Below are 18,161 nucleotides of genomic sequence, written 5' to 3' on the forward strand. Positions count from 1 at the left end.
AAATCAATCAGATTTTCCCCTTATTCTATCGTTTTAGATTTAAATATATAGTTCAGTTTGATTTACAAAAACGTGATTTTGAACCCAAAAATGCAATTAATAACATTTAGAGGATTTAACAACCTCTTAAAGTCAATAAATTGAAAATTTGGACCTTTCTTTTTGGAAACTGGACACATTTCAAACTGAACCGCAGCATCGCAAATCAACCTGCTTTCCTCTGAGATATTAACCTTCATCTGCAATATAATCTATCATATATTTGTGTATTTTTATTATAATAATATGCTTAAGTCTGCGTCGCTAGAGATAATACAATTTCTTTTTATATTAGCAAATATTCAAGAGCAAAAACTTGAATCATAGACTTCTAAAAGAGAAAATAAATTAAATCGGTTTCTTTTTGTACATACTTACACGATACGAGCCGTTTGCGGATAGTAACCGGAGTTAAAGGCTGCGCCTGTGTGGATTTGAGCACCTGGTGAAACGGACCGACTGGTCGGTTAAAAAAAATAAAAATCCTAGGTGAAATGAACGTACCTCCTGGTAAACCCTCAACCCCCCCGCCCTCATATCAAAACATACCCCGCACTTTAATGGCTGTAAAAAACACAAAATATTTCAGTTTTTTTGTGTAAATATCATTTTCAAAAAAATAAGCCAGGACCTTTCTGACATTTAAAAACAACACAGAGAGAGAGCGCCAGATGTTGCTGCAGAAGCCAGAAACCAGCTTCCCTTTTCCGAGGACACGAAAAGTGCCTGCAAGACGAAGCGCAGGGCTAACTTCAGTTTGTTCAAGTCTGTTCCTCCCTCCCTCCCTCCCTCCCTCCACCAGGGGGCGCTACATGTTGTAGGCCACGTAGATGGGGTCGAGCTGGTCGGCCAGGAAGCCGTCGCGGAGGTGCATGCGCTGCTTCTCGCCGCGGGAGTTGATGGGGATGACGCCGATGTCGACGACCACGACAACGCCGACGATCAGGTAGTGCTCCTCCAGAACCACGTTGGTGACGAGCGGAACCAGGTCCAGAGCCTCGTGCTCCGAGCCGTCCAGCTCCACCACCACCACCAGCAGGTTGGTCCACGTGAACACCGCGCTGCAAAAACAAACAAAAAAATCTGAATTTTAGACAATCTCAGAAATTTTCTACAAAAAACTTTGAAAATTGCATGAAAAAAAAAAACCTCAGAAATATTGAAAATCTTAGAAATTTTCTTAAAAAAAAAAAAAAGAACTTGCAAAGTGATCTATTTTAGTGTTGCAACAAAGTATTATTTTAGTAATCTATGATGTAATAAGAGTTTTATGAGTGCCACTTTTTAAATTGAAATGCTGAAATCTTTTTTATATTAGCTACAAGAATAAAACATTTGCCAGAAAAAAGTTTTAAATTAATCCCAGAAATTTTCTAAAAACGACAAAAATTTCTGAGCTCCAAAACTCAGAAATATTTAGATTAATCTTAGAAAAAACATCAGGAGCCAAGTTACAAAACTAAAACATTTGCGAGGAAAAAAATTCAGAATTTTTCAGGTTAATCTGAGAATTTTTCTTGATTAAACTTGAAAACTTTGTAAATTTTTTGAAAGTCAAAAATTTACAACTTTTGAAACTTGGAAAGTTTCTTCTAGAAAAGATGTGATTAATCTCAGAATTTCTGCTTTTCCTTGAATCTTTTCAAACTCGGAAATTCTTTCTACAAAATTTCCACAGATCAGCATCCGAAATTTCAGATTTTTTTTTCTTCTTCATGTTCAGCTCTTGTATCTCAGCCATTTCCAGGTTTTTGGTGAAAATAATGCGCTTCAGTTTTTTTCTGTAATGGCGGATAAGCAGTTTTCCTGAATGGTGAGTCATTTCTCCATGCATAGTAGGCTAGAAAACTGCAAAACTGCTGAAACGCTGAGCTCCTTTAAATCAAAGCCCTCCTGTTTAGAGCTGAAGTTGATTATTGGTGATCATTGATCGCCATATCTGGTGAACTGATATGCGGGCCTCACCACTCTGTGATGCTCTTGTGCGTCCGGATGACCGAGGTCTCGATGTCGATGGGGTGGTAGCGCATCCCCCTCAGCTCCATGGCCTCCTCCAGAGCGCCGACCACATACAGCGCGTCATGCCGCTCTGCACACACACACACACACACACACACACACACACTGGTCGGACGCCGTGATGATTTCTGCCACGCGTGTTCACTTCAACTCTAAGGCATTTTTTAAAAAGATTCTTTAGTTTTTCTCACATTTTAACACCATAAATACTTTTGGAGTTAAGAAATAGAATTAAAATAGGACAAAAATTGAATTTGTTAAATAATAAGACAGTTTATTTCAACTCCAGGATGGACAATAAATCAGTAAAAATAGACAAAATCAATAGATAATACGTCTGATAGGATATTCAATAATTTCACTGAACTCCGAGCCAGAACCGCACGGCATTCTGGGAAACGTAGGCCGAGGAAAGACTTTAGCCGTTCAACCTGTCATAACAAAGTTGGTGAAGTCAACTGATTCTCTCTTTGGTTGCCTAGCAACTCACTCATTCCTCGGTTACCTAGCAACGACCTCTAACGTAACTGGCAGTTTAAAGTTTCTCCACCGTCCCTCATAACTGCTTGAAAATAAAATTAAAAAAAACAAAAACGTGGAGTGAAAATTGTGGATAACACATGAAGGGTCAGGGAATGTTTCAGATATTTAAAAACAGGAAAACAGATCAATAATTATCGACATCGACTGATATTAAACCCTGATATCGTGACACATTTTTCAGCCGTGCTTGTTGTCCGGCCCGACTCCAGTGGAGCCGTCGCCTCTGAAGGCTAAGCCTCACCTCCGCTGGCGTCGGTGAGCTCGGTCCGCCGCAGGAAGCCCAGGTATCCGGTTCGGGCCCAAACCGTCTGGGTGTCGCCGAAGCTGAGCCTGGAGCTGAAATGGTCCGACTGCAGAACCTCGTCTCCGTAGACGGTGAAGTAACCGCTGGCGTTGTGGCCGCTGTGCGCCCAGATCTACAGACACACACACAGCGATGGCTGGAGGCGGGCTCAGGGAGACCAGCAGCCAATCAGAACGCTCCGTTTGCTAGGTTTAAATGATTCAGGTAATAACACGAATTCCTTGTTTCTCCTGAGAAGTTCAGCCATTTTAAAGTTACACAAAAAATGTCAGATTTAAGAGGAAACAATGGTGGTTCTTTTTAGTCAGTAATATTTTCACCCTGTTATTAATTCATTTATAAATGTCACAATTTGAAGTTAAATATTTGTCTATTATGCAAATTTACTTGCTGAAAACCCAGAAGTGGACTATCAAAATAAAAGCCGTGAACCTGTCTAAACTTTTATTTTGGTAGTCCACTTAATGATAGTTTGGAGTCAACATGTTTATTTAAAATCTTAAATTTTAAATAAGATATTATTTAAAAAATAATAATAAAATTATTTTATTATTATATAATAAAATATATAATATTTTATTAAAACTTAATAAAATATTTAACTTAACTAAAACAGTAGTTAAGTTTTAGCTTAACTACTGCTCTGATTATGTTCTTTAAGCAAATGGCCTTTTTTCACTCTGTATAACCAAAAAAATGATTAATTTACTACTTAAATAATTGGCGTTTATTTCATTAATCATTTAATTATGATTAATTGTTTCAGAACAGTGATCCAAGGTACACCGCCTTTAAACAGGCTGATTATGCATAAAAACTCCTCAATGCGGCTGAATTAAAACCATCATTTTGCCGTTTTTCCCCTCAGTGAAAAACAAAACCACCATTTTAAGGTTTAAATCTAAAAATAAACGAAGATAAATCCGACCTCTCCCAGGTGCGACTCCCCCATCGGCCCCTTGGTCTCCGGGTTGGCGATGATGATCCGAACTCCAGGCAGGATCTTCATTTAGATAAAGCGATAAACATATAATCGGTTTGTTTCCAACAGTAATACGTGAGTTTTTATTTAATAAGGTAGTGAAGAGCGTACCTTCCCAGACTCCATCAGCGGTAAACTGTGTGGCGAACCCCGCTCCACTAACCTGACCCTGGACAGCAACATTAATAACAAATCATTCATTACTCCTTATATTTCTGACTGGGAGGCTTAAAAATATCAAAATATGACAAATGGAGAATAAAAAAAATGCCTCTAAACAGGAACATATGCTAAAAGTGACAAAACTTTACTGAACGTTCAACTATTTTTATGTCATTTTGACTGAAAAAGATGATTTTTTACGTGACGATGGAGACGGTTCGGTTCTGGGATCAGATTATTTCAATCAGTTTCCAGAAACCTCAGCTTCTAAAATTAAATCCAAACTGCAGGGTGAAAGTACCGGCTCTGACCTCCGAAGTGGTTCCTCAGATTAAAACCAAACAAGAAGAACCGGGCCTGTTTAAATCAACAGTGATTACATGTAATCACACCCTGACGGTTCCAGCGGAGCTTCGCTGAGGAGGAAACCAGCAGCAGCAGGTTTTCAGTCTGGAACATTTTACTGTTCGAACTTCAGCTGGATTATCAACGTCTGGACCAAATCCAGACAGATTACAGCTTATTGACCTCTTACTGCACAAAACCTCAATCTTACAGAGTATTTTTGGTTCAGTTTCTGGTCCAAATATCTTAGTGCAGTAAAAACAAGACAAAACTGACTTAGAAGTAACTTTTCAGCGAGATAAAGCAGCTTGTTTTCAGTCAATAATTCATTAATATGGATGGAAAAAATGTCTAGTTCCACCTGTGAAGTAAAATATTTGGTCAAAAGATAAAAAAAATCAACTTTTTCTTCAATATTAAGGAATTAATTACTTAAAAAAAGCTCATATATTTGCTGAACAGTTACTTGTAAGTTTAGTTTCATCTCATCTAATGTTTTTAAGGTATTTGCAGTACAAACTAGACAAAAATACTTTGTTAGATTTTGTGTTTTTGCAGTTTCTTCAGCTGCTCTAAGCTGAATACAAACCAAACCCATTTTTTCTCACGACATTCTTAATTCCCATCTTTTCGCCTCCAAACATTCATGTTTGCACCACTTCCTGATGTGGATCCAAATCAGATTCACATCCGACGGTTCTCAAAGTTTGCGGTCCGAACGGTCGTGTTGTATTTTCTAAAACTTTTTACGTCATTGATGTGAGACGTGTGTCATAATTTTTTAAGGCAGTAAATAGTTTAGCAGAGCAGCGTTCATGGCGCCACAAACGGAATATTTTTCTTGAAAATCCACCTGGACCCGTCTTCTTCAGGACTAAACTGACTTAAAATATTTTATTTCATTAAAATGCAAAAAGTAGCTGTATTTAACCTTTTTTCTTTTTTTATTTACTGATACTTATTGATGCTCTTGTGGGACAAAAGTGGAGAAAATAACTGATAATTCTAACCGGGATAAGGATTTTTTTTTTTTTTTTTACAATAAAACTACATTTGAACTTTGATGGTTAAGTTTAATGTATATTTTTACAAAAGGGCTTAAAAGTCTGTAAAATATTTATGTGAATTTATTAAAGCTCAATATATTTAATATTGTAGACAAATAATCTATTGAGTCAGAATATTTATTTTAAAATGATTTAAACTTGAGAAATTTGAGACTATATTGAACAGGTGATCTATTTTTGATATTTTTTATTGATTTAAATTCCTGATAAATGTAATTACTCACAAATAATATGGTTAAATTAAATTTGAGTTGTTTTTGTAAGTAAATCATCGTGTAAGATTGGCATATGATATCGAATTGTATCGATCGTAGATTGAGAAATGTCCAAATAATCAATATAAATTAATAATTGTGAAAGAACGGGTGGTTTACACCCATATTTAGAACAAGAAACTAGAAATAATGAACCAATGGAAAAGGACTTTGGTCAAAAAAATCAGGTAAAATTTCCTCACCTGTCGTGTCGCAGCGCTCGCATATCTACGAACACAGTGGTGGGGTCGGGGCCTGATGTTCCCTGAAAAACAAAAAGTCAAATTAACCTGTAGGAACAGATAAAACTCACAAAAATACTATTAAACTAAAACCTCTACTACTACTACTGCTACTTCCTCCCAGTGGATGCATTCAGGTGAGCTTTCTGTCCGCAGGATGAGTGGAAGGTGACGGAGCAAAACAAGCAAAAATAAAATAAATACGGCACCGAAAAGCGTGATTCCACTGAACCCACATGCAAACAAAAAGCCTCAATTAAAGAGGGAAGAAGTAGAGGTGATAACTGAGACTCAAAAGCAAAACAACTTAATTTGTTTTTCAGATTTGGATTAATCAAAGTTTGGAGAGAAAATGGAGGAAAGAATAAAGACCAGCAACTGATTTCTTTCTGTTGAGAATCCATCACCAGACATAAAACCACGATGCTAATCCCTCATTTCCACCCTGTCAAGCTACATTAGCACCATGCTAGCTTCAAGATTTTACCACAAAATGAGAATTTATTTACATTTTTGGATTTGCCAGTAAATTACACACACAATAGAAGCACAGCAGGGTGTTTCGTTCATAAAACTGGCACCAGAAAAATCAAAATCTTCATCTTTACTTGGAAGCTAACATTGCTAGCTAGCTAAGCGCTAAGGATTTATTGGTAAATAAATGCTGCTATTTGCTGGCTAACAAGAAGAAGCTTCAACATGGCTGTTTTCATCAATCATCTTTTGCAAAACCTTTCTACATTTAAATGTTTCTTGGGGAGAAACTGCAGAAAGTGTGAAAAATAAGGAATTTCCTTCAGTTTTATGTTGATTTTTGACCGAAAGTCAGCTGGAATAGGAGGGTGCCGATGAACCCGGTGCTGGCAGGGGGTTGATGGAGGTTCCCTACCTGGTCGGCCAGCTTTCCCAGCCTGTGAGGCTGCAGCAGCAGAGAGGCGGGGCCAAGGAGGAAACGAAAGAGGAAGCAAAGGAAGTAAAGGAGGAGGGAGGACGGAGACAGAACAAAGAATGAGAGATGAAGGTGGGGTTATGCTTCAAAACAAGAGGGAGGAGGAAAGTCAAAATGCAAACTCAAAAGCAACAAAACAAGCAGTTAGATTCAAATAAAGGTGGTTCAGTAGGATGTTAGTCTTTCAAAGTGGAAAAGTTTTAATCTGTTTCTCATTTATTCATTTAAATTCTGTTAAGCAGCAGCAGCTGGAGGCAACGGCCAAATCTGGGGTTTCCAGTTTACCTGAAAGTTCCTATAAAAAGGTGTAAAATATTTATCTTGATGGTTTTAGGAACAGGCTGTAAGCCACAGCTGAATGCGTCAGGAATGATCAGCTTGAAATGGACGAATGGATGGAGCTGAACATGAGAGAAACATGGAAGAGAAGCTGACGCTTTCTCCCATTCACTTGGATTCCTCTGCCTGTTGAATCCATCGATTTTTAGTAAAATCATCACATATACACTGTAAAAACACAAAACTTTACCAGGTATTTTTGGTCTACTTTCTGGTGCAGACATCTTAGTGCACTCAAAGTGAGACAAAACTAACTTGCATGTAATGTTTCAGCAAGAAATATGAGCTTGGTCGAGTCAGTAATTCCTAAATATTGATGAAAGAGTGATATTTTTATCGGTGGATTATTTCACTTATTTCCTTACCTTTTTTTTTTTTTTTTAAAGTTTGCTTGTTGCTCTAACGCCTGAATAAAATCTCAACATCTCTTCTGATGGCTGAAATATGAATATATCTCAAATGTTTATTTCTGTCACTGCGATGATCTTTAATGATTTATTGCATGAATAAACTTATTCGCTTTATTTGTAATTTCCTTTCTAATTTAAAGGGGACCTATTATGCAAAATTCGCACTTTGTATGTTTTTCGTTTCAGTTTCTAGTTCTTCCAAAATTAACTAAAAAAAACACTCGGCTGTTTTTTGGTAATTAGTTCATGTTTTTTGGTGTCTGGAAAAGGAGTCGTTTCAAAAACCTCTGGAATGTAGAATCACATCACCAGGCACTACGCTGTTACCTAGCAACCACACAGCTGGTTTTACCCCTCTATGCGCTGCACAATGGCTGCTGGAAGAGACACGTGTTTGTTGTTGACCTACCATCCAGAATCCACTTGCTGCTTTCTTGTTGGTTGTGCAGGAGGCTCTATTAATGCTTCTCGAAGATGCACAGTTGTATAATTGCACATCTGTTTGCAGCCATTATCACGCAGAGTGTAAACGTTGAGTTGATTTAAAGTGACACGACGCCCTAAAAACAAAGCCCAGAATCTGTGACTGACCTGCAGGCAGATGGCCAGGTTGACCCTGCAGCCGAACGACGTGCTGACGGCGCGCGGGTGGAGGCCCAGGTCTTTGAAGAGTTTGGAGAAGGACTGGGTCAGGGCGATCCTGGGCCGCTCCTCCGCTACCACCACGCAGGTTCTGACCCGGGACAGGTCGACTCCTCTGGACTGGAGGGCGGGAAGGAGGACGGACGTCAGGACGAGAGACTCAGAGGCTCGTGGGGCTGAAAGCCTGAGGCTGAGGTTACCTTGAGGGAGTCGGTCTGCAGGCCCAGGCCTTTGGTGCACAGCTCCATGACGCTGTAGGAGCAGAACGTGTCCCGGACTTTGTACTGACTGACGGCCGACAACCAGAGAGCCGGATTCACCTCCAGCTCGGACGGAGGGATGAGGATGGACTGGTGACCTGAGTACACGCTGAGGAGGCCGAGTAAATATCAGTATCGAAAACAAAGCTGCAAAAACTGAGATGGAGAGCTAATTTAATAAAACATTTAATTTTTGAGCAGCAGCCACTGTTTAAGGCCCGGTTTTAAGAACTAACGCTTTTTAACCCACAATACAAAAACTACTTGATAGAACGGTGGAAGTCCCGCCTGGCTCAATGATCGGCTCCCTTTTCTTTGCAGCGGTTCTGTAAGACTGCACTGCAAAAACACAAAATCTTACCAAGTATTTTTGGTCTGGTTTCTTAGTTCATTTGAAATAAGACAAAACTCACATATTACTTTTCAGCAAGATATAGGAGCTTGTTTTGAGTCAATTATTTCCTAATGCTGATGAAAAAGTACATCCAACTTTTAAAAATCATCACATCCAGTATTTACTGAGTCTGGTCCTGTAAAATTTGGTGGTCGACTCCCCCTGGTGGCCTGGAGGACTTATGTTTTGTGGAGTGAATTTCCAGTATTTTGTACATTTATTTTTGTTTTGCTTTTACCCTTTTACTTTTATTGCTGTTTTTATTATATGTGGGTAATTTTCCTTTTGTGCCTATTTGCTGTGGTTGCAAAATGCAACATTGGTTTGGTTGTTTGCAGATTTTTGCTTCTAATTTCTGAGGTTGCAGCATTTTAACTTTTGCAGCGTTCTTCTGTCACATTTGTTTTTTGTGGTTTTCATGTGTTTACAGCATATTTAGACGTGTGATGCATTTTTGGTTTATTTCAATACAAATATCTTGATCTAATTGCCAATTTAGATCGAGATATTTGTATTGACTTGACTTTTTGCTCAGTTTTATTTAAAATAAATAAGAAAAAGATGTTTAGAACGTGGTCAGATCTGTTTAAACATTTTCTTGCATTCACCCTTTTTCGTTCGTAAGTGTCTGACCTGCAAAGGCACCAGAGGACGAAGCCCAGGCCGCAGTACGGGTCGAGGCAGATGGCGACCTCTCTGGACGGGTAGAGCTCACACTGCAGCTTGATGGAGCGGCAGAAGGCACTGGTGGCGGTGTGGGACATCTGAGACGCATCGAATCGCAGAAAATACAAAGTTTACAAATATTCAATTGATAAGTCTCCTGAATATTTCTGTCTCTCTTGGTTAAACTTAAAGCAGGGGTGTCCAAACTTTTTGCCACATGGGCCAAAATTGTGAAATCAAAAGTCAACAACTTGCTGCTGAGTTGGGTGCAGCAAAGTAAAAGTCTCTGGATAAACTTGGTTCTGACTTTTGTGAAAAGTTGGCTATAAAAACATGAATACTTTGTGTTGTACCTACTTTACATTTTATGTTGGTAACAATTTTTACTCTGATTACAAATTAAAACTCTCCATCTGCATCTATGGGCCAAATTTGTATCATTTTTAAATTGCAGTTGAGGGCCATAAAAAATCAGTTCTAGGGCCAGAAATGGCCCCCACACCACATTTTGGACACCTGGGTCTTTAAGGAGTATGCAGAGTATTGATTAGCATAACTAAACTTTGGCTGCAGCAGCATCCTCGTGTTTCTTCCTCTGTGGTTTCTGTTGCCAGTTTTAACATTGCAGCGCTAATTGATCCGCTCGTTAAGTATCAATCAACTTAAGCTCGTTAAGCGCCATGATTAATCACAATCAACAGGCGATTTAGCCGCACAAGAGGAAACACGGCGGCGTTAGTTCCTGCTGTCCTGGATTCCCTCGCTAATGATGCTTTGTGTTTCTTTCCTGTTGTGATGATGAGAGCGCCGTCAGATAAAAATTAAATAAAAATTATTGGAAGATTTCAGGTGAAATTTGGATGTTATTAGAATTCACTCAGGGTGAACACGTCTCTCTCTTAAGCATTTTCAATAAAATATTAAGTATTCTTTGTCAAAAAAAAAAAATCAAAATGTATTTTATTGTAGTTCTTGTAAATTAATCTATTTTTCTAATATTACAACTTTATTTTTGTACTATTATGACTTCATTCTCAAAAAAAAATAAAACAGCTTAGAATGGCCTTTATGTTTGGTTGTAGAGTTGACCTGAATTCAAACTCCAAATAAATAGAAGCTGTAAAACATGCTAGCCAAACAAGATGGCCGCCATCACTGAACTACAGAAACCCAAGGAAAAAAACAGATTCTCCAAAAAGGACATCTTCAAAACCAAAATGTCAGTTAACTGATAAAATCGATTTATCGCCCGCCGTAGTTTGAAGTTTTAAAACTCAGGTTTGAATAAATAACTGAACCCTCTGGTTGCTGCGTGTGCGTGTGTGTGTGTGTGTGTGTGTGTGTGTGTGTGTGTGTGTGTGTGTGTGTGTGTGTTTGTTTGTTTGTAATACCTTGTGGGGATAATTTTCCTGACACTATGTTGTGGGGACCAATTTCTCCTTGGGGGACCGAAGCCTGGTCCCCCAAGGAGAAATTGGTCCCCACAAGTGAGACCCTGTTTTTGGGTCAGAGGTCAGAGTTAGGACTAAGGTGTGAATTGAGTTTTGGTTGGTTAGGGTTAGGAAAAGGGTAAAGGTAAAGCTTAGGCCGTAGAAATGAATGGAAGTCAATGGAAAGTCCCCACAAAGATAGCCACGCAAACATGTGTGTGTGTGTGCGTGTGTGTGTGCTCACTTTGACTCCAGCTAGCATGCCGGTGGTGGAGACGCTGAAGTCCAGGTAGGCCAGCGTGTCGGGGTTGGACGGTTTGTACAGCAGGGGGGGCTTCTTCTTTGGCAAATCATCTGGAAGGAAAAACTCAACCGTGAAACGAATCTGTCAGCGTTTCTGGTTTTAACTTTGGAGACAGAACAGAGCAAAGAGAATTAAACGGTTTTTGTTTTGGGAGAGTATTGATAAAAAGGTTTGTTTCTGTATATTTTTGCAGTCAGACTTTCTTCAGTTTGGCAGCTTTTTCAGACTAACCTTTGACCCAGGAAGCATTAGCCTCAGACTTTAGCTACATTCACAGTCTTGATGCTCAGTTTCTCTATTTTTATTTTCCCACATTACTAAATAAATGTGTGACTGTAGACCCGGCATCGGATCCTATGGCTTATTTAGGGCTTTTAATTTTACATAAATACATTTATATAACCTTTCAGTTCTCTGTCCTACATTTTCTCTTAAATAAAAGTCATTTTGTCGTTTAGTTCCTCGACGGGCGGCGTACCTGTGTCTATGACGGGCGGCCATGTTCGGACGTCCACGGCCGCCAGCGCCTCTTTGGACCTCAGCAGCTTGCAGATGAGCTGCGTGGTCATCACACACACCGAGCGGCTCACCTGAACGCAGGAACACAGAGAAAAGCGCCGTCAATCAGAGCGCGCTGCAGCGGCTAGCGGGTCAAAGCAGAGTTTTACCTCCACGATCATCTTGACCGTGGGCAGCGTGGTGGCGATGTTCTGCGGGTGAGGAGGCCGCACCGTGATCGGGACGCAGCCGGCGTAAAGGCATCCGTAAAACGCAGCGATCAGGTCGATACCTGCAGGAGGAAGTTATTTAACTTGATGTCTTGTTATGAGTGAAATAATCTGCCAGTGGAAAACTATTTTTTCTCCAGTTTTAAGGAATTGCAAGCTCACAGTTCTTGCTGAAAATTTACCTGTAAGTTAGTTTTGTTATATTTCCAGTGTAATAAAATATTTATACTAAAACTAGACTAAAAGTACTTGGTAAAACTTTGTGTTTTTGCAGTGTGTGACTTTGTCTAATTGTTTAGAAGGTTTTGTTGTCACGATTAAGGTTATTCTCAACTAAATGTTACTCTGGGCTTTGACTAGGCCACTGAAAAACCTTGATTTTGGTTTCCTTGAAGCATGAAGAGCTGAACTTTCTGTTGAGGTTTGGATTATTGCAGAATATCTAATGTTTTATTTATTAATCTCACTTTACAGATTCAGTTTTTAATTTTACATAAACTTTTTCTCATATCTGATTGATGCACAAAACGGAGAAACGCACTGAACTCACCTGGAGGGTAAACGAGTGCGACGTGGTCTCCGTCCTGCAGGTGGCCCCGTTCTGACAGAACGGCAGCGATCTTCTCCGCTCTCTTGTGCAGCTGAACACAAGTCAGAGAGCTGGCTATCGCCCCCTGCAGGTCACAAAGAGAAGTGATCCATGCGCTCAATAAAAATATTTTCTGCTGCAGGAACTGAAACATAACAAATCAGTGTGGAATCATTTAACGTCCAAATAAATGTCTTGCTGCTTCACTTCTCTTATGATTTTCAGATGTCGCCCTCTAAATAAATGCATGTTTGAGCGTCTGGACAGATTCACATCTTTATTTTTTACCCTGGAGTTGAGCAGAGTGTACAGGACGTGGTCCGGAGTCGTTTGCGCTCTCCACTGCAACACCTCAGACAGGAAGAGGAACTAAAAATAAAACAAACAAAAAAATCCACGTCAGTGATTAATTTAACGTCTCTATTCTAAATAAACTGCAAACCAGAAATTGATTTCTGAAATCGATTGATTTTATTGGGTTTCAGATCAAACTAACCTTCATAAACTAACAATAGAAGAAGAAAGAGTCATCACCCTTCAAAATGCCATTAGTATTTGTGATAACTGGTTGTTTTACGTCACTGTGGAGGGATTGCGATCAAATCTTTGCAGAACCTTTTTGAGTCTCACATTAACATCTCTAAGGTTGTTTTTCCCCTGATGAATCAATATATGGAGAACCAAAACTGCAACATTTGTTCCACCTCCAGCTGCTGCTGTTCTCTCTCTCTGCTCCGAGTCAAACCAAACAAACCTGTTCCCCTCCTCACCTGTGGGGGCGCTGCACCAAGAACCACTGAAGGAAACAACATGAAAACCTCTGAAGAAGAAACTGAGCGCTGCTTCCTTCTTCACAAAAAATAAGCAGAAGTGGAGCGGCGTCAGATTTCAGCAGTTGGACGATTTCTCTTTTGTCTTAAAAAAACCACGAGTCATTTTTCATGCTAGCGCTAGGCTATCGTATTTACCCAGAATGCCCTGCGCTGTAGTCCGCTTCCTGCTTTTGAAGCGGTCTCTGGTACGCTTGGCGTTCATATTTTGCATTCACTTCAACCAAACTTTCTAGGTAAACAGACTGGAGTTGGACTTTAACGGACTAAACAAGGCCAGACTTTAACTAGGTCACTGCAAACCCTTTATTTTGTTTTTTTTAGATACATTTAGAACCAGCGTTCAGATTATTGACCTGCTGGAAAGTTTCTTCTACTACTGCAGGTCTGATCATAGATGTTTTCAGGTTTCATTTTGCAGTCGTGTGGTTACTAATTTCATCACCTGCTCCACTGCTTCTTCATTTACTCAGGTTTGTTTGATGACCTCAAACTGATAAGTGTGAGGAAAAAAAGCCAAAGCGAAGGAGGGAAATGCTTGTTCATAACTCCGTATGTTGATTTCGATAAGGACTGAATAAAAAAGCAGATGTTTTCCTTCAGGTGGCTAATCAGCCAGGAACCTGCTGAGCTCCTCCTGCATGCTGACAGGAAACGGACCAGCAGGCGGCGGGAACTTTTCTCTCATCAATAAATCTCATAAATTCCACCAATGCTGACATTTACAATAAATATCACCACTGTGAGTGTTTATAAAGCAACAAATTAACTTTTTTTTCCAGCTGGAAGTTTTTAAGGAGACTTCAACAAAATGGCATTGAGGTTTCAGAGGAAAATCACAGTTTGGAAATGAAGAGGAAGGAGAAATATGAACCAGGGTGAGGAGGAGGAGGAGGAGGAGGAAGAGGAGGCTTCTGTCTCATGAATCTTTCAGGATTTCTGCCGGTTCCAGTAGAGAAAGTCCATTTTAAATTACTGTTTGGGGTTTTTCCTCCAGTCAGTCACAGATGAGCCTGGACCCAAACCAGACAATCAGAACTGAACTGGTCTGCGCCGATTTGGGTCGCTACACTGCAAAAACACAAAATCCTACCAAGTGGTTTCTAATGCAACAAACGTACAAAACTAAAATGTAAAACTCTGTAAGACCATTAAGAAAGGAATTTATTTATATCCACAGAAATGTACAAACTTGGTGCGTAAATTGCACTTGCTCATGATAAACCGAAAAAGCTAGCTAGCTAGCAAGAAGGGGTATGTTAGCAGCTAGTTAGCAGTAGCATCAGCTCTCGAGTCACAGAACCAGTCACAAACCAGAAAATCAGAACCGGCTCCTTGAAAAAACACAAAATCCAACTAAGCATTTTTATCTCAGTACACTATAACTGACACAGGGTTTCTACAGGATTCACCAACTCAAATTTAAGACTTTTTAAGACCACTATGAGCGTAATTTAAGGCCCAAATCTCTGCAGAAATGTACAAACTTCGTTCAGTCACCTGTCAAAAATGTTTTGCTTACAATGATAGAAGTAAAAATGATTGTAACTCAACCGTAATGAGTCACAGGACGCTAAAATGTCTGAGTGCGACTAAACTTTTGCTTGACAAAAAGTCCGTAAGGAAAGAAAAATAGGATATACAAGATTAAATCATCCTATCGAGGCAAAACTTAAGAACTGGCCATCTTTCTAAAATTTAAGACTTTTTAAGGTATTAAATTTAGATTTTTACATACAAAATTCAAGACTTTTTAAGGATTCTCAGACACTTTAACTTTTCAGAAAGATACAGGAGTTTGTTTGAAGTCAATCATTCTTGAATATTGATCAAATCTTCTGGTTCTGCTGGCGGATTCAGCCAACAGAAAGCCCAGATGGCTGAGGCTTTGCTGCTCTGAGCGTCTGAAACGATGCGATAAATCCTCCTGCTCCCAGCATGTTTAATACAAGCCGTCAGCAGACTCATCAGACTTTATTGCGCTTGTTAATCAGACCCAGTGTGCAGCGGCGCAGCCTGTTGAATGCATCACTCCAGCAGGTTTCCCCGTTTCCAGCTCCGACTTCTGGAATAACGAAGATTTAAACCTGAATTTGCTCCGCAGATGAAAACATCGCTCAGCTTCTTGTCGACTCTGAATTAAAATAAAGTTTCCTGCTGCCTGATTTAACGTCCACTGCTCAGAAAAAGCTGTTACTCTACAAACCCAACAGATTTATGACGTCATTAACTTCAGCAACAACTCAGTGACGCAACAGAACTCGCTAATATTCACCTTTACAGTTAAAATCCAGGGAGAGAAAAATAAAAACATTTAAAATTATGTGAAAGTAACAGAAATATAATGAATCGCATCTGGATCACTGCAGCGAAACCTGAGAGAAAAGAAAAGATTCGACAAGGAAGGAAAGAAGGAAAGATGGACGAACGGATGGAGGTCATGTTCCAAGAATAATAAACACAGAATAAAACTTTAATGAACATTTAACTTTTATACAATTATCCTTCAAGTAGGAGAATTTGTTTTTGGGAAAATACTGAAAACAACATTTCAGATTCATTCGAAGAACAGCAGCCATGTTTCCATCTGTTTTTTTAAATATGTATTTTAAAGTATCACATTAAAAATGTGGAATTTGAAAAAAAATTTTTTTTTACCAAAAAACACTTTTTACACTTGAATGAGGTAAAAATGAACTTAAAAAAAAAGAATTAATGCGCAAAAGATTAACACATATTTGCTAAATAAGTTCTGACATAAAATTGTTTTTTACCTAAAACTTGTTTTTAGTCAAATGTGGTATATTATATATAAAAAAATAAACACATAAAATCTACTACCTTGTGTGCTTCAACCATAATGTATAAAAATTTAATCATTTAAATAAATAACTGTCTCATAAAATATGTTTTTTGACTAAAGAGAAGAATAAAGGACTAAAAATGAAAATATTGCGGATCCACTCATCAAAAACTTGCAAAAGCCCATTTTAAAAATGTGTTTGTGTTGAATTAAGTTAATAAAATAAACAGTCTGAGTCGCCGTTCATCCACACTGAGGGTCAGGTTTCCACTGGGATGGACGATGAAGAGCATGGAGCAGGTGATGAGGAGCAGCAGGTGTAAAAATCAAACATCTCTGCTCGGCTTCAGGTGAAATGGAGAAATTCATGTGTTTTAATGAAAACACTGGATTAAACTTGCTAGGGTTGCTAGGCCTGTTACCTAGCAACCCCAGAGAAGCCCAGCCCGTTACCTAGCAACCCCAGAGAAGCTCAGACCATTACCTAGCAACCCCAGAGAAGCTCAGCCCGTTACCTAGCAACCCCAGAGAAGCCCAGCCGTTACCTGGCAACCCAAGTTGAGTTCCAGCAACTTTGGCCACCCGGTTTTACCGCTTTATGCGTTCTACAATGGCTGCTGGAAAAGACAAGTGTTATGTTGTTGACTTACCATTCATTTCTTATTAATAAATGGAAATGCCACGAATGCAAAGTTTTTTCTTTCTTTTTTAAATAAGCAGAATATAAACAAAGTTTTCTGCATATTTCTAATGGAAACGTAGCTACTGACAGATTTCCCAATCAGCATTGAGCTGATGCATCAAATCTGATTTTGTCCCCCTGGAACATAAGTTAGTCATGTTTTTAGGCAGTAGGTTTGTTTTGTACTTGAATCTTTTGCGTATCTTTTCTAGTCCAGAAAACAAAACTGTAACATTTTCATAAACATTTTAGTGTTCATCACTAACAAATTTAAAGTGTAGCTTTAAATCACAACTAAAGTTAAATTTCAGTTTCATGTTAAGGCTCCAGAAATTTCCTGGTAGATATCCAGTAGATATTTAAACAGAGTTCAGGGATTAAATATGCAAACTTGAAAATCCACATATTTTGCCTCTGCTACATTCTTTTTTCCAGATCTTTGCAGGTTACATGGATCTCTGGTGTCACTGAAGAGGCATCAGTCTAATCACAGCAGGGCAGCATCCAGCCTGCATTCCTGGCAGGAATAATCTCCCATACATCGGCTTTCTGGGGAAACGCGGAGGCGAAGCGGCGTGTCGGCAGCTGTGACGGGTCTGGTTTGTATTTCGGGATCTGTCTCTTCTCATTAGGCTCGACTGAATGTGTTCTGCTGCCGGGAATCTGAAACCTGTAACTGATGACATTTTCAACACGAGGGAGGGAAGAAAGTCGCTTCTGTCAGCGACAACCTCCTGTGATCCATCACTTCCTGCCTGACATCATTTCCACTCCGGCTCTTTTTAAACTTTGTTTCTCCAGACTGTTTTCTCCAGCTTTGACTTTTCTGTTTAGGATTCTCGCTTCACTGGCCTGACATGATGACGAATGTGTGAAAATGAGGCGTAATGAGGATGAACATAAAGCGTAATGTGTGTGTGATGAAAACCAGCAGAGCCCCCTCTCACACACACCTTCCTTGCCTGGTCATTGTCTTCGATCTGACCCAGATCCCGGCCGCTGGCCTGAGCGATCCGCTTCCCCGACACCAGATTCCCGACCATCACGGACGCAGGACCGATCTCTGGAAAGAGAGGAGAGGCTCCAACTGATCAGGTATAATAACCTGAGAGTTTCTAGAAAGTAACCTGAGAGGTTCTAGAAAGTAACCTGGGAGGTTCTAGAATGAAACCTGAGAG

The 18,161-nt window shown here is 39.5% G+C and overlaps 1 protein-coding gene across 9 annotated transcripts in view; it reads right to left on the reverse strand.

The window, feature by feature from the left end:
• Nucleotides 1-577: 577 nt before the first annotated feature.
• Nucleotides 578-18,161, reverse strand: part of LOC103479974 (disco-interacting protein 2 homolog C) — a 171,182-nt gene continuing 153,598 nt past the window's right edge. For 4 of the 9 annotated variants that reach the window (XM_017309917.1, XM_017309920.1, XM_017309915.1 and 1 more), the window contains 16 exons: nt 17,937-18,046; nt 12,957-13,037; nt 12,630-12,753; nt 12,020-12,141; nt 11,830-11,941; nt 11,292-11,401; nt 9,585-9,715; nt 8,498-8,666; nt 8,247-8,417; nt 6,847-6,876; nt 5,919-5,980; nt 3,999-4,056; nt 3,834-3,908; nt 2,843-3,017; nt 2,005-2,128; nt 848-1,100 (listed from right to left, as the gene is read on the reverse strand). In XM_017309917.1, coding sequence (XP_017165406.1) covers nt 848-1,100; nt 2,005-2,128; nt 2,843-3,017; nt 3,834-3,908; nt 3,999-4,056; nt 5,919-5,980; nt 6,847-6,876; nt 8,247-8,417; nt 8,498-8,666; nt 9,585-9,715; nt 11,292-11,401; nt 11,830-11,941; nt 12,020-12,141; nt 12,630-12,753; nt 12,957-13,037; nt 17,937-18,046 — 1,907 coding nt within the window. Of the gene's footprint in view, nt 1,101-2,004; nt 2,129-2,842; nt 3,018-3,833; nt 3,909-3,998; nt 4,057-5,918; nt 5,981-6,846; nt 6,877-8,246; nt 8,418-8,497; nt 8,667-9,584; nt 9,716-11,291; nt 11,402-11,829; nt 11,942-12,019; nt 12,142-12,629; nt 12,754-12,956; nt 13,038-17,936; nt 18,047-18,161 lie in introns of all 9 variants that reach the window. The other 5 variants (XM_017309916.1, XM_017309913.1, XM_017309912.1 and 2 more) reach the window with 4 other exon arrangements.

This window comes from Poecilia reticulata, linkage group LG17 (genome assembly GCF_000633615.1).
Source record: "Poecilia reticulata strain Guanapo linkage group LG17, Guppy_female_1.0+MT, whole genome shotgun sequence".
Lineage (NCBI taxonomy): Eukaryota > Metazoa > Chordata > Actinopteri > Cyprinodontiformes > Poeciliidae > Poecilia > Poecilia reticulata.